This window comes from Stegostoma tigrinum, chromosome 16, assembly GCF_030684315.1.
Source record: "Stegostoma tigrinum isolate sSteTig4 chromosome 16, sSteTig4.hap1, whole genome shotgun sequence".
Lineage (NCBI taxonomy): Eukaryota > Metazoa > Chordata > Chondrichthyes > Orectolobiformes > Stegostomatidae > Stegostoma > Stegostoma tigrinum.
The window spans coordinates 27,920,134-27,936,755 of record NC_081369.1 but is presented as its reverse complement, the minus strand read 5'-3'; the positions used below and the strand labels follow the sequence as shown (position 1 = coordinate 27,936,755).

At 38.9% G+C, this 16,622-nt stretch overlaps 1 protein-coding gene across 2 annotated transcripts in view; it reads left to right on the top strand.

Annotated features, from left to right (window-relative positions):
* tent4b (terminal nucleotidyltransferase 4B) overlaps positions 1-16,622 on the top strand; it is an 80,220-nt gene that overhangs the window by 48,267 nt on the left and 15,331 nt on the right. For both annotated transcript variants that reach the window (XM_048546421.2, XM_048546420.2), the window contains exons 5-10: positions 2,983-3,090; positions 4,605-4,733; positions 6,327-6,540; positions 11,761-11,887; positions 11,983-12,086; positions 12,601-12,788. In XM_048546421.2, the coding sequence (XP_048402378.1) occupies positions 2,983-3,090; positions 4,605-4,733; positions 6,327-6,540; positions 11,761-11,887; positions 11,983-12,086; positions 12,601-12,788 (870 nt within the window). The remainder of the gene's footprint in view (positions 1-2,982; positions 3,091-4,604; positions 4,734-6,326; positions 6,541-11,760; positions 11,888-11,982; positions 12,087-12,600; positions 12,789-16,622) is intronic.

Genomic DNA, 16,622 nt, shown 5'->3' with positions numbered 1-16,622 from the left:
CCTTCAGTGTTTTCAGTAACTGCTTTTCTTGCCTGATGAGGAGCCTGTATCTGATCTCATGACTGTTTTCACTGAAACTGCTCTCTTCAGAATTACCACCTCCAATCTCGCTGCATTTGCTTCTTATCCTTTTATTTTTATCTACTACTTTGACGAAGACCCACATACTTCTTCCTTTCAAATCACTTCAACCTTTGCCTTCTGCCTCTGCAGGGGAACATATCAAAATAGTTACTTTTAAGAATGGTTATGTATGTAGGAAGTAAATACAATTAAAATTAAGGAAATGACAGAGATATGGGAACATGGTTTTGGAATGGTAATGTCATTGGACCAGTTACGCTGTTGGAGTTTAAATACAGTTAATAAATCTGGAATTGCTAGTCTTGGTAGTAGAGGTCTAAAAAGTATTACTTACTTTGGCCTTCCAGAATCACTTGAATTCCAGAACAATGACCAAAAATTGAAGTTACTAAACATCACTCTCTTGCTGAAAACTCTAGACAAGTTAGCCTAACATCAGTTTTGTTTCTTTGTTCTTGGGATGTGAATATTTTCTGGCCAAGTGACCATTTGTTGCTCATTCCTAACAGTTAGCAAGTAGTATTCTGGTTACTGTTATAGTAGCCCATTGTTAGGTCTACAGCTCAGAATGCTTACGAAAATCATACGAACAAGAATTGAGAACAAAAGTGGCCTCTTTGAGTATGTTTGACATTCAGTCACATTTTGGTTGTTCTGCTTGGAGCTAAGATAAAGTTAAACAGAGTCTACATGATTATCCCAAAAGATGAATCTATTAACAATTCTTGAGGATGTAACTAGCAGAATGGATATGGGGAACCAGTAGATGAGTATTTGGACATTCCAGTGAGCATTCTGTAAGAGCTTATAACAAGAGTCGATAACACGAAACTGGGTCTCCAAAGTATTTGATGAATATATTAATATGAATTGATTGGCAGACAGTAGGAATAAAAAGGACATTTGAGTTGGTAGCTGTAACAGCTAATCACACAACTGCTTGGGTATCAGCTATTTGCAGTCTATAATAATGGCTTGGGTCATTAGGTATAGCAGTAGGAATAGGCTACTTGGTGCATCAGCCTACTCCACCGTTCATTATGATCACCGGTTGGTCTGATTGTGATCCGTTGAGGCGACAAAGGATAATATGTGTATCTGCTCACTTAGCACCACCTCAGCCAATAGTTCTCCATGGTGTTTGAAAGCCAGTTGAGCTAGACTACCCTGAAGAGCTGCAGTTTACAGCCCATGACCTCTCAAGATTGAGACTACATAGATTGCTGCAATCAATTGAAGAGGCTCAATATCTATAACAGTCAGCTGAAGCTTCAGTAGAAGAGCTTGTTCTAATTGTTCTAACAAGTGAACTTTCAATTTTCTTTCCAAAAAAGCGCCGTAGATAAATTAATGCAACTGATTGTGTTTGTGTTTGGATGCCTGCTGAAATCTTCACCTGTGACACATCTGAAATATGTTTGTAAAGCGGTTAATAAATCCCTTGTCAGTGATTAATGTACAAGTTGGCTAAATGTTTTCAATGTCATGCAATGCATGTGCATAAAACTGCTAACAATGCCTTCTGGTTTTAGCTTTTTAATGTAGCATCCTTTCGACTCACCTAAAAATTGAAAATTAATTCTTTGCAAAGAATACTAGGTAGACTTTTCTTTCTTGCATTTATCCAACCAATCTCCATTTGGTGGATCTGCCTGTTCAAGTTTCAGTCTGCTATGGATAGCAATATTGTGCGAGATGTAGCAAGCCACAGCAGATGGGGACACTGTCTCTGGAGCATACTGCAGAAAATCCTGAGGCATGTCAAGGCATCTTGAACCTTGGTTTAAGGGGCTAGAATGTGAACTGAATGATCTTCATCGTGGTGTGAGAGCCATCGTATGGCTCAGCTACTGTGTTCTGAAGAACAGTGATATATTTTTGTCTGAACTGCAAATAATCTTTGGAGGTTGGAAAGTGGAAAATATTCATTTCAGTGCTGCAGGAAAAATGAATTGTGATTGCTGCTGGGAATTTGGCACACATGTCTATACTCCAATTGTTCTGATCACAGCCAAGCTGTATGTCAATTCAGTGAAATCCCTTGTGGTTATCAACAGTACGAATTTGTTTGAAAGATGTCTGGCAATATGAATGCAGCCAACAACTGTCTTCATTCTAGGGACATCATTTGCAAGTTGTTGCAAACCCCAAGACTGTCTGGCGCATTTTGATTGTTGGCATCAATTTGAAAACGTATGCTTATAATTATTGAGAGAGATTATGCAGATATTCTTTGTAATATTTTTTCAGGTTATATTTAATCATAGAGATGTACAGCATTGAAGCGGACCCATGGCCCAACTTGTCCATGCCAAACAGATATCCTAAACTAACTAAACCTAGTCCCATTTGCCAGCATTTAGCCCATATCCCTCTTAAACCCATCCACATGTATTTTAAATGTTGCATTTGTACCAGCCTCCACCAATTCCTCTGGCAGCTCATTCATACATGTGTCACCCTCTGCATGAAAAAAAATTGTCCCTTAGGTCCCTTTTTAAATCTTTGCCGTTCTATCTTAAACCTATGACCTCTAGTTTTGAACACCCCACCCTGGGGGAAAAACCTTGGCTATTTATCCTATCCATTCCCCTCATGATTTATAAACTTCTATAAGGTCACCCTCCGCTTCTGATGCCCCAGGGAAAATAGTCCCAGCCTATTCAGCCTCTTCCCTATTGCTCAACCCACCAACCCTGGCAACATCCTTGTAATTCTTGCCTGAACCCAGAGTTAATGTTATGGTATATAGTTTAAGTTTTGACTAGTTCGCAACTTTGCTTAGTTAATTTTCAATTGTTTATTGTTTTGGAAGGAAGAAATTGAATTCTGCAAAAATTAGATCACTTTTTAAAAATTTTTGTTTTGTATTAACTTTTTTTGTTCTTTATGCATTAGGTACCTATTATTAAACTAACGGACTCTTACACTGAAGTAAAAGTGGACATCAGCTTCAATGTACAAAATGGAGTAAAAGCTGCTCAGCTTATTCATGAATTTATCAAGGTAGAAGATTCTGCAGGATAATATATAATTTATGTTGTGTTGGTTTGGGGATGAATGTCAGCCATGACCTCGAACTGAATTCTCCTGTTCTTTAGATATTTCACGTGCAATAAGATAAATGTGTTCTTGGTTTAAATTTGTTTATCAATTCTGAAGCTAATAGATCAGCAAAGATACTTGTTGATTTGAGTCAAGTTTCACATAAATATTTTGGTTCTGCATTTTCTGATGTAATATTGCTGGGATAGTAAAGTAGCCCAAAATAATGTTTTTTAAACTCCTTTCCCGTGTTGTGACTGAAAAGGATCTCATTGAAATTTCATGCCTGGTATTTGAACTCCCCCTTTATGTAGTCTCAATTTGAATGTTCCAGTTGTGTGTTCTCTGCCTAGCTGATTTGTCAAAAATGTATTGCTCCTTTGGGCAAAATTGATGATCTTATTAATAAGTTGTTCTTAAAACTGTTGTATGTGTCTTTAAGAATGCAATGTGTCCTCACAGCACAGCCCTCACATTTGAGATCACTCGGTTTCGGGCAGTGCTTACCAAACATTTTCCATTGTGATCCAGTTTTGAAATATGAAAATATTTGCGATGCCTCAGAGACCGTGGGATGAGGTAGAGGGACTGTGAAAGTGGGGCACCTCTGTTTATGTAAAGGCAACTGTTATACCTTGGTTTGAGCTTCATAGTGGCCATTTTTGCCTTGGAGCTTGTGATTCCAGAATTTGACAAGTTGTCAACAATTTTGTAAGAGTAATTAGAAAACTAATTTCAATGTAGGTAAGTATGAGGTGTTGGGAAGAATAAGGGTTGAACTTGGTGATAACTAAGAGTTAAATGGAATGGAAAAGCAAAAGGGATCAGAAATACAGGTGTAGAAGTCTTATTTGAGTGAAATAAATGAAAAATACACTGTAGCAACTCTCCAAGCCTTGTTCAACAGCACCTTCCAAACCAATAAACTCTACTACGTGAAAACCAAAAGAATCGCAGATACTGAAAGTCAAAAACAAAAACCCACATGGTTCCAAGCTCAGCAGGTCTGGCAGCATCTGTGGAAAGAAATCAGTTAACGTTTTGGGTTGAGTGACCCTTCCTCAGAACTCTACTGCACACAACGGCAATAGATGCGTGAGGTCATCGTCTGCAAGTTTTCGTCCAAGACACAGATCAGACTGATTTCAAACTCTATTACTGTTTTCTCTCTTGCTGGGACAAAATCCTGGAACAGCACTGTAAATGTAGCTACACCACAAGACCGACAGATTTTAGGAAAGGGACTAACTGCTACTTTTTCAGAGGCAGTTGGGCATGGGCAACAAATACTGGCCTTGCCACTGATGCTCCTGAAAACCTGAAAATAAACTTGCAGTAGAATGTTGTAAAGTTATTAATTTCTTTATGTTGAATTTTTCTTTTTTCCAACGTCCATGGTAATTTTACTTCAGATTTCTGAAAGTCCTAATTGCTAATTTCCTGTGTACACCTATTAAGTGTTTTCTTTTTTGTAGAAGTTTCCTGTGCTCCCGTACCTGGTTCTAGTGCTGAAGCAATTCCTGCTGCAGAGAGACCTAAATGAAGTGTTCACTGGTGGCATTGGCTCCTACAGCCTATTCCTCATGGCTGTTAGTTTTCTTCAGGTGAAAAACTTTATCTGCAGATTTTTATGTATGTTCTCACCTAGTTTGTTTAGAATATTGAAGCACATATGCAGGCACTCAACCCTTTTGAGTTTGAAGGGCAGTCATGTGATCCATTAGATCTTATGTAACTTGTGCCTCTTCTCCACTTCCTTGTCATTGAACTACTTCCTTTCATAACCTTGCCTGATAATTTTATAGAATCTTTTGATATTGCAGTTGTAAATTTCAATTGCACTCCATCCACGCTTGAGAAAATTCAAGAGACCTGTAGATAAAGTGCCTTTTGAATAGCATAACCATAATTTTAAGATTTATATGCTATTTTCGAAAGAAGGATTTTTTTCAATGTGGCACATTGCTTTTCCATATTTGAACTTTTTAGTTTTGTAAAAGGCTTAAAGTATACTCATGACTGAAATGCAGTAACATGTCCATAACTGATGTTAAACTGACTAGTCTGTAGATTATGGTTTCTCCTTATCCCTTTTCGAAACCATTGGAATGATACTTGCAATTTTCAGATTGAATATACGGTTTCCAAATCTAGAGAGATTTGGAAAGTGGTGATCCATGTGTTTGCAATTTGCCTAACTTTCTGTTATAATACCCTGAGTGAAAGCCGTCTAATCTTGGGGATTTCTGTCTTAAATTATAGTATATTCCTGCTCTACCATTTCATTCACTTGATTTAAATTCAGTTAATCTATCCCATTAACTGTTTTCATGTTTAATGTGTAATTGGCAATTTATTGTCTTTCTCTATTGTCAAAACAAATACAAAAAAGTCCTGTAACAGATCTTCATCTAAATTTTGTTCAGCGCAGTAGTGCTTCCATCAATGCTTGAACATTTCATATTTTGTCATTACTTTTCCTGAAAATACTGGCTAATCTCTAAACATTGTTTAATTTGGTTGACTACACCTCGTTAACACAACTTTATCATTTGTTAATTCTCAAACACGTTGCAGAAGAGTGTTCTGAATGTATTCGAGAAAATAAATAGCAAATTGTGTTTCTCTGTTTTCCTCTCGTTTTCCCATCATAAAATCCCTCAACTAAGCAAATCGTTGCCTCAAACATGAGCATAATTGAATAGTTATTTGTAATTCTCATAGCTATTTGGTATGAGAATCTGGTTGTTCATCCAAGCTGTTGTAAACATGGTACTTCACGCTAAGGATCTCTCTTGGCAGAATCCTGTAAAGACAAGAAATCTGTAATGTAAACTGTTAATTATGTGGTATCATGCTTCTTATTAGGAGTTTTTGGTGATTCTACTTGTGTATTGAAGTTAGTGTTAGTGACTGTGTTTGAGCTCATAAATTGCTGTTAGAAATATGCCTTCTGTCTCACCAAAGATGCTACACGAGGTGATTTTCTATTTTGTTAGGCAAAAATTCTGCAATGTCCCTTTGGTCTTTCTGGTTCGTTGAATGATTGATAAGTCCATAGTTCAGCTGTTTTAGCCTTCCGTCATGGTTATAGTTACCTAAAGAAGGCAGCTGTCTTTTTTTTAGAAATGTTTAATTGTTTTTATTTTTCACAAATCAAAACGTAATTTAATCCTTTAATATTCCTTTGTTTGTAGTTACATCCTCGGGAAGATGTCTGCAGCTGTGATGCTAACCTTGGTGTGCTTCTAATTGAATTTTTTGAACTGTATGGAAGGCATTTTAATTATCTTAAGACTGGTATTCGGATAAATGATGGGGGCTCATATGTTGCTAAGGATGAAGTGCAAAAAACGATGGCTGATGGATACAGGCCATCAATGCTTTATATTGAGGATCCACTGCAACAAGGTAATATTATAGTTAATTGAGATCAACAGCAGAGAGACAGGCCCTTTGGCCCATGCTGGTCAAAAACAACAGCTTAATCATTCTAGTCCCACTAGCCTTGTATGCTTGTGCATCACAGATGCGCATCTAAATGTTACTTGAATGCAAAGAGAATTGCTGCCTATACCACTCTATTTTAGGCAATGAATTCCAGATTCCCTCTCTTCTCTGGGTGAAAAAGCTTTTCCTCACCTCTTGAAACCTTTTAAGTCTCTAATCCCTGTGGTCATTGATCCCTTCATCAAGGGAAAAGTTTCTTCCTGTCTACCCTAGCTCTACCCCTTTCAATTTTACAGTCTCAATCATGTCCCCTCTCAATTTCCTCTGCTTGAGGAGGAGCAACCCAGGATGTCCAATCTACCTTTGTAACTGAAACTCTTCAGCTCAGTCAACATCCTAGTAAATCTTATCTGCACCCTCTCCTGTAAAATCACATCCCACCTATAATGTGGATTCTAGAACTGCTGCAATGCTGTCCCTGTGGCCTAACCAATGCTTTATATTGTTCTAGCTTAATTCCTCTGCTCTTAAACACTTTTGTCTCGGCTATAAAGGCAAATGTACCATATGTTACCTTAATCACTTGATCCACCTGTCCTGATGCCTTAAGAGACCTTTGAATATGTACACCAAAGTCCCTCTAATCCTCAGCGCTTCCCATTGTATTACTATCCAAGGTGTATTCCCTTGCTTTATTTGACCTGCTCAAATGTGTCACCTCATACTTATCCAGTTTGAATTCCATTTGGAGTGATCAGTCAATCTGACCATCCAGTCTATATCCAGTTGTAATCTTAGGCTATCCTTCTGACTTCTATCACCCCACCAATTTTTGTATCATCTGCAAACTTCTTAATCAACCCACCTACTTGCCAGCCTACATCATTTTATATTAGCCACAAATGGCAAGGGCCTCAACATGGACCACTGTCATTGGATACAGACTTCTCCTTAAAGAAACCTCAACTATCACCCTGTGCTTCCTGCCACTCAGTCATTTATGGATCCAGTTTGCCAAATTTATTTGCATCCTTTGGGCTTTCACCTTCGCAATCAGTGTCCCATATGGGGCCTTATCAAAATCTTTGCTGAAATCCAGGCTACATCAAAAACATTGCTGTCACTACACATTTCTTCGCAAAAGTCAATCAAGTTGGTCAGATGCGACTTCCACTTAACAATAAAACCATGCTGTACTTGATTAACTCTTCTCTCACCAAATGCAGGCAGATTTTGTCCCTTAGAATTATTTCCCACAGTTTCATCCACTGAGGTTAGACTGATTGATTGGCTACTGTAGTTCACGTGTGGCCAGACAGGAATTAAATTGTTTTACTAGTGCCCTTCCTCCCTGGCTTCAGCTGGCACACATTTCATCCAGCCCTAGAGATTTATCTACTTTTTAAGCTTGCCAGACCAATCGGAATCTTGTCTGTACGATATATTTCAAGCAATATGTGACAGACTTGCCCTGATTTCCTGTACCATTCCTCTCATCAGTGAACACCGACACACAGTATTCATGTAAAAGCCTACCTACGTCCTCTGGCTGCATGTGCAAATTACTGTTTTGCTCCTTAATGGGCCCTACTCTTTCTTCATTATTCCTTTACCCTTGATATGCCTGTAAAAGAACTTGGGATTTTCCTTGATTTTCCCTGCCAGTATCCTTTCATCTCTGCTTTTAGCACTCCTAATTTCCTTTTAAAGATTTCCCCCTTGCACTTCTGTACTCATTTTGGGTTTCTGCTGTTTTGACCCCTCAGTATCTTGCCATGAGAATCCCTTTTTCTCTTAATCCAATGCGATGTATCCTTTTAATATCCAGGGTTTTCAGGATTTGATTGTCCTGCCTGTTTGGGTGTACTCTCAATATTTTCCTTCTTGAATGTATCCCACTATTCTGAATCCAAGTATCTACTTCCAGTCCACTTAGACCAAGTCATATCTGATCTTATTAAATTTAGCCTTTCCCCAATCCAGAACTTTGATTTCAGACCTATCTTTGCCGTTTACTTGAACAGTTTTGAATCTAATGGAGTTACGATTGCTTTCTGCAAAATGCTCCCCATCTGATACTTTAGTCACTTGCCATTTTTCAATATATAAAATGAAGACTATTGTACTACTTTTATACTTCTCTCTGATTTGCCTACATATCTCCTGTTCTAATTCCCTTGGACTGTTAAGAGGCCTATAGAGTACTGCTAGCAATGTGGTTGCTCCTTTTTTGATTTTTAATTTCTACCCATAAAATTTCATTGGAAAAGTTTTCTAAAATGTCATCTATCTACATAGCTGTAAGATTTGCTGCTCAAAATTTTGACACTTCTTTCCCTGTGTCCATCTTCCTCCTTCCCTGAAGAGAAGAGTTCTGTAACTTGTTCAAATAACGCTGGTCCTGAAGTGATGATTAAGATTATAGATAATGTGGAAAACATAGTCAGAAATTTATTTTGTGATAACAGTCTTAAATGTATTCTTCCCTTTCCTGTAGAGTTACTGATGCACGGAAGTGACTATCAGCTAGTGTTGTGACTAGGGTATTGTAAATCTTCAAAATATAAATAAGTAACTGCCATGAAAATACTTTCATGTTTTCTCTAAGTTTGCAGTAAAATAATGAGTAGTATCATTTTTTTGTATCATCTTTGACATTAGCTGTGCTCTAAATGGTCAAAGTAATTTATAGTAAATGCAATAAAATAGCACCTGTGTTTTTATGTTTTCATTTGATATTTATGAAGGTAGTTTATGGATGTTGTCAATTGCGTACAAAAATTGTTGTTTTTAATTCCATGATGTACAGTAATGTGCTGTATAAAGGTGTAACAGCACTTAACTAAGAAACTTGTGTTTCTGGTCTCACAATCTATGGTACAACCAAGAATTTTGTTTGTCAGTGTATTTAACTGTTCAATTATAAGTTTTCAAAAATTTAGTCTCAAATCTTTAAGATTATTTACCCACATGGGCCAATACAAAAATCTGTGTGCTGGAGGCCATTTGGCTGCAGGATGATCAAAAAGTGTATTTCTCATCAATTTATTGCAAAAGTGCATCAGAAATTGACCCAATCATTTCAAGTTTGGATTGTTAATTATTTGGAGTCTTTCAAGTTTATTTAAATCAATAAAATATACGTTCCACTACAACTACACAGCAGAAAGTAAAGAACAAGGAATTAAATGAAATATTTCAAAACAACCATTGAAAAGACTGAATAAACTATGTACAAGGAAGAAATGTCAAGGTAGTATTCCAAAATGTACGAGCATAAACAGGCAGTCCATTAAAGCTGCTCTTAAATTTTCTAGACTAGCAGACAAATTAACATGTATTATGTGAAATGAGGAAAATATTTGTTCAGGTTATGTAGTCTTGAATTTTTCATATGAATGTTTAAAATAAATTAGCTAAATTATCAAGTGTTAAAGTGATATACCTGGTGCTGGACACTAAATGGATAAACCATAGAACCTTTCTACTGTGGAAGCAGACCATTTGGCCCATCGAGTTCACATTGACTGAAGAGCATCCCTCCAGATTCCAATCCTCTCCTTTTGCCTGTAACCTCCCATTTCCCCACAGCTAATCTACCTAGCGTGTGCATTCCCTGGACACTGTCGGCAATTTAGAATGGCCAGTCCACCTAACCTGCACTTTGTTTAGACTGTGGGAGGAAATCGGAGGCCCTGGAGGAAACCCATGCAGACACTGAGAGAATGTGCAAGCTCCACACAGACAGTCACTTGAAGGTGAAATCAAACCCATGTCGCTGCCCGTATGAGGCAGCAGTGCGAACCAGTGAGCCACTGCACTACCCAAATCATGAAAACATTTGCATGTTTTTTGATATTAAATGATTTGACTTGGAAGGAAGCCACTCAACATCATACTTGTACCAACTTAGTTCCCACAAATGGCCCGCAAACCTGTAATTATGTTTACTTAAGAATTTATCCAGTTTTCTTTTATAAATTACATTGAATCAACCTTAACTATCTTTTCAGGCAGTGTATTTCAGATTGTCACTTGCTGAAAATGGGCTTGTTATCCACAATTCATTTTTGTCTATCTGTGTCCTCTGATGACTTATTAGCTGCTGGAAACAGTTTATCCATATTTGTACAATTTTTAAAAATTTTCCAATTGCTCTTGAGGGTATGGAACTAAAATTAATGTGATGGTGATAAAGATTGTTTGGCAGTATTTAGCTTACATCACGCTAATAAAAATACAATTCCTCTCTCTGACACCGCCCTAATATCTTGGCTGTCTTAGAGCAAGAAATGTAGAATTACTTTGGATGTACAGTGCAGAACCAGGCCATTTAGCTCAACTGTCCAAGGCAGTGCTAATGCTGTACTTAAGTCATCTCCCACCTTCTTTAAAATTCACCACCATAATCCTCTATTACATTTGCTTATCTGACTTCTCCTAAAGCATTTTGACTGTTTGCTTCAACAATTCCCTGTGGTAGTGAACTTATATAACTCTTCGGGTGAACAAGTTTCTTCTGAAATCCCTATTTAAGTGGTTACCAAGAAATCCAGTATTTGATAATATGTTATGCTCTTCCCCCCTCCAGGAAACACCCTCTCTCTCTATTCATTCTCTCAAAACTTTGTATGATTTTTAAATATCACTACTGAGCCTCCACTGAGCATTTTTTTTCCAAAAGAGACACAGATTGTCAGTCTTTTCCTGACAGATATACATGCATTTCTGGTTTCACCCTACTTGATCTATTCTGCAGTCTCCAGTACTTCTCTATACTTTGTACAATTCTGACAAAGCTAATATTAAATATTCTCTACATTGTTTAACTGAAGGTTGACGTAACTTAGGTATAACTAATGTGCATACAGTGCATAGCTTTGTAGTGTTTGATCTCGACACAAGGTCCCTCTGAATTTGACTGAAGCAGGGCTTGTGGGCAATGCTGGAGGCTTTCAGACTTCTGTTTTTAGCTGAGCAGGCGTGGATGATGTAACTTTGTGCGTCAAGTAGCTGTCAGGTCTTCACTCTTTCATAAAAATATCTTTGACGATCCAGCAAAATCTGGACCAGTGCATTTAGATTTGGTATATTTGCGTTTCACTTTATGGAGTTAGACTTTGGCATACAGTGACCATAGTGTGTTGAGTGAGTAATTTTTGTTTTTCTCTTTTTCTAAAGAAAATGATGTTGGTAGGAGTTCATATGGTGCCATGCAGGTAAAGCAAGCCTTTGATTATGCCTATGTTGTTCTAAGTCACGCTGTATCTCCAAATGCAAAATATTTCCCAAACAGAGAGTGTGAAAGGTAAGATATTTTTGAGCAATTTAAGACTATTTGCTTATCACATTATAAATTATTTTTCCAGAAATATCCATTTAATACTCTTTGTATCTTGACAGTATATTGGGTCGAATAATCAGAGTAACTCAGGAAGTTGCTGACTACAGGACCTGGATACATGAACATTGGGGACCACCGAACAGTAATGATTCTCCATTTAATGGTAGGTGTGTCGTGACTGAATTATTGTATTTGTAATACTTTCTAATAACTAATAACTGGAAGAAATTTCATGTCATTATATGTTTATTACTGACATGCTGGAGCCAAATATATCGAAGAATCTGTAGTTTATTGTCCTATTTTCAGTGTTTAAAGGGACATCAGAATTACCTTTTCTACTTCCTTAGCTTGCATACCTCTAAACTTTAACTGTCTACTCTTCAGGCTGAATAATGAGCATTGAACTATCTTGTTAATGTTAGGATTCTTCGTGTGATCAACCAAGTGGTCACTTTCAATTATAGGGCAAAAGTGGAATTTCATATTACCTAACAACTTTGAGATCAGAGTTCACTGGTGATTTTTCTTTGGATGATAATGGGTTAGAACTTTGTGGCTGTATTTTGTGATGAATATTGATTAGTAAATAACTGCAAATTGATTATTTATTAAAAATGGTTATGAAAGACAGAGTTCCTGTAATGAATAAAAATTTTCTCTTCCACTTTTCTCAGGGAATGATGTGACTTTGCTTGTTGGCCCACCACAGCTGGATAAATGTAACAACAATATTTCAGAAGATTGTGCAGTCATAGGCCAGCCCAGATGCAGAACCTCTGAAACATGTCTCAGCAAACACTCTTCAAACTCATCTGGTCCATTGTCTTCTGCATCTTCTACCTTATCGAGTTCAAGTGATGTTGTAAGTGACACACTTTGTATGTTAGGATTCCCTTTGTGTGAATGCAAGTATTCCATATCTAAGTTGAAAATTTACATGTTTCTTTTTTATACAAAGCTTGCCAGATACTTAGGACTGTAAGTAAGAAGACAAATAAATTACTGACCAACATGTAAAAACTGTTGAAAGTATACTTGTCCACATGGATAGCTGTCAGCACTTGATTGTAATTGTGCTTTGGAGGTTGTTTCTCCACTGATCCAGTTCTGAGGTTAATTTGAATGTTGTGCATTTTCAGTTCTGTCGTCTAGCATTCCCTGAGAATTGGCTGAAATGTGAGTCGTGAAGGACTCTTGCTGTTTGCAAAGGAAAGGATTGAAACCTGATTATTAAGAACAAAACAAAAGACACACACTGGAAACATCTGTTGTAATGCCCAAGTTCTTTTGCGTTTTCACATTTCTTGTTCTATACTGCCTCATCAGTAAGCACTTAGAAGGAGCATTGAAGACAATAAGGGCAGTGGCTATACTTTGAGTGGCAGACTTCAGTATCAATCAACAAGAGTGTTTTGACAGCACACTGCTAACTGAGGTGGCTGAGTCCTCAAAGGTATACCTGTCACGCTGCTGTTATGGTAAATGGTATGATAAGCCGCACTGAAGATAAACATAGTTGACATCATTCTCAGCATTCCATCTGTCATCCGTTAGTGTATTGGTAAGAGTGACTATCTCTGTCCTAATGGAGTTGAAATCTTCACCCACCATTGTGTTTAACTCGTGTGAAACTGAATTGATTCAGATCTGCATCAACAAAACTGGACAAACATGAGGTATTGTGGGCGTCAACTTCAGGAAAATTGTATCCGATGGCCATGATGGAAGAACCCAACAAGTGAGTGTATAAGATTAAAATTAAGACGATCGCATTCATTTTAAGCCAGAAATGTCCATTGGGAACCAGCTCTGGAGGTGGGAGCATTGTCAATGACGTGTCCTTATTCAGATTTATCATTTGTTTACCTGGTATATAATCTCTTGTTCCAAAGGAAACACCGACATTAACAACTGATGATGAGAATGGAATCTGGCCCACAAACCATATACAGATGCCTTTTTCCTTTGTCCAGAGGAGATATTGCCATGCCTTGAGAATCTCTGCACGATTCGGGAGGTAACATCGAGGGAAGTGGTCTTGAGGGGCTGCAGTTGACACCAGCAAAGAAGATACTCACCGGGGAGCTGGCTGATGGCAATAGCTGTGAGGGGACTTGGACTGACAGTTGAAAAAGAGAATATGCACCTGGGAGCTACCAAAGTCATTGCAGAAAGTGGTCCATAAGACATAGGAGTGGAAGTAAGGCCCTTCGGCCCATCGAGTCCACTCCGCCATTTAATCACGGCTGATGGGCATTTCAACTCCCCTTCCCTGCACTCTCCTTATAGCCCTTAATTCCTCAATCTCTGCCTTGAAGACAACTAACGTCCTGGCCTCCACTCCGCTCCATGGCAATGAATTCCACAAGATGGGCATTTCAACTCATTGATCGTGAGGGTATTTGGACTGTGGGCAATGTCAGAGGAATGGTACGCTAGGACAGCTGGTGAGGGAGTATTCACAGTTCTGCGAATGGCTACTAGAGTTGTGGTCAGTAAACAAAATGGCAGGCCAATATGGGGTGAGGGGACTGTTTGCTGAAAGGTCAACAAAGTGACTGAGGACACCATGGTACCAGTTTTCTTAAGTACAGTTGGCAACAAGAACATTCTAAAGAGTCTGCAACCTGCAAAACCTGAAGAGAAGATATCCCAAGAGCTATGCAAAGTGTTAAGAAATGAAATCGCACCCAAGCCATTGATTGTGGAGGGTTTCCATTTTTACAAATGGGTACAGCATGAAGTAGAGTTGATTGCCTAATTTGTGGTCACCTTGAAGAAGTTAGTGGAACAAGTGCATATTTGCAAAGTTCCTGCAATATCCTTCATGGGGCCATTTGGCTTGTGGCCTCCAACAGAAGCTACTGAAAAGGAGACCTGGATTTCAAGACAGCTTGCGAAATTGCTACGTTGGAGTTGGCTGCCTGTGAGGCAATTCATTTGGCTGATGGCACCCAAGTGCATCAAGCAGTGGAAACTCAGAACACTGTACCAACTATAGAATGCCACCAATGAGGTAAGACTGACGAGGAGTTGACATGTTGGACTCAAAAACCAATGCCACAGCTGAAAGCGAGTGAACCATATTGCCTGAAGTTGCTGGTACAACCCAGACGAGACCGTGGCAGACAGAAAGAAATAACCCTGAAGACAGAGCGCAGTGCTGGGCGTCAGCTGGATCTATAGAAGAAGCAGAAGGCATAGAGTCAGCAGTGTGTCGGTTAAATGTACTGCTGATACAGGGTGAAATTGATCGTTTCTCGATTCTTCCCAAAGTCGAGGGGAAGACTGTAAAAACGGAAGAGGATGCAGTGGCCCTAATTCCTGAATCAGTCAATAGGGAGGAATTGGGGGCAGTATATCTGAAACCTGCCAAGATTATACCGCGAATAAACACAAACTAGTGATTCCACTGAAGAGCTATGTACCAGTGCAACTACGGTTAAGGAACCAGTGTGTAGAATCACCAATTTACATAGTAAAAGGCAAATGTCGTCTTGTTGAACTGGAGCGTGGTTAATAGGCTGGTGAACTCAAACGTGAGTTGGCAGAGCATCTTGGACAAGTTCAAAGATATCTTCAAAGGAATCCTGGCAGAACAAAGAGAAAAAAAATTACAGTGCAGGAGCAAGCCCGTTGGCCCTCCAAGCCTGCACCGATCCAGATCCTCTATCTAAATCTGTTGCTTACTTTCCAAGGATCTGTATCCCTCTGCTCTGTGCCCATTCATGTCTCTGTCTAGGTACGTCTGAAGTGATGCTATCGTGCCCGCCTCTACCACCTCCATGGGTAATGAGTTCCAGGGACCCAACACCCTCTGCATAAAGAACTTTCTACGCATATCTCCTTTAAATTTGTCCCCCCTCACCTTGAAATTGTGACCCCTAGTAATGGAGTCCCCCACTCTGGGAAATAGCTCGTTGCTACCCACCTGTCTTTACCTCTCATGATTTTACAGACTCAGTCAGGTCCCCCTTCAACCTCCGTCTTTCTGATGTAAATAATTCTAATCTACTCAACCTCTCTTCGTAGCTAACACCTTCCATACCAGACAACATCCTGGTGAACCTCCTCTGCACCCTCTCCAGAAGTGAAAGGAGTCGAGGTTAAATTACAGCTGGGAGCCAGAGACACTCACTCGGAGTTAGAAGATGCATTCGGCCTAAACTGAGGTGGAACTGGAATAGCTGGTGTAACTGGGACATTGAAACCAGTAACCACCAATTAATGGGCCACTCCTGTTGTTCAAGCCTCAAGCAGATGGCTTGGAGGGGATCTGCAGCGACTTTTAAGGTTGCAGTCAATTTAGCCCTGTGTGTAGATCAATACCTGCTTTCACTCGTGGAAGGGAAGATGAAAGAAATTTTCAAAAATGGAACTGTCACAGCCCTACTTACAGATATCGGTTGCAAAGGAATATTGGCCACCACTGCTGATAGTGACAAACAACCTTTTCTGCCTCAGGTGACTTCCTTTAGGCATCATTTCAGCACTGGCTCTGTTCCAGGAGACCATGGATCAAATCCTAAGTGGGTTGCTGGGAATCCAAAGTTATCTGGACAAAATTTTGATTATTGGATCCCCCAAAGAGGAGCATTTGAAAAAATTAGTAGAAATCCTAAAAAGATCGCAGGAGCACAGCCTACAAGCAACTGGACAGAAATGCAAGTTTTTTTTTAAAGACTCCATAGAGTAT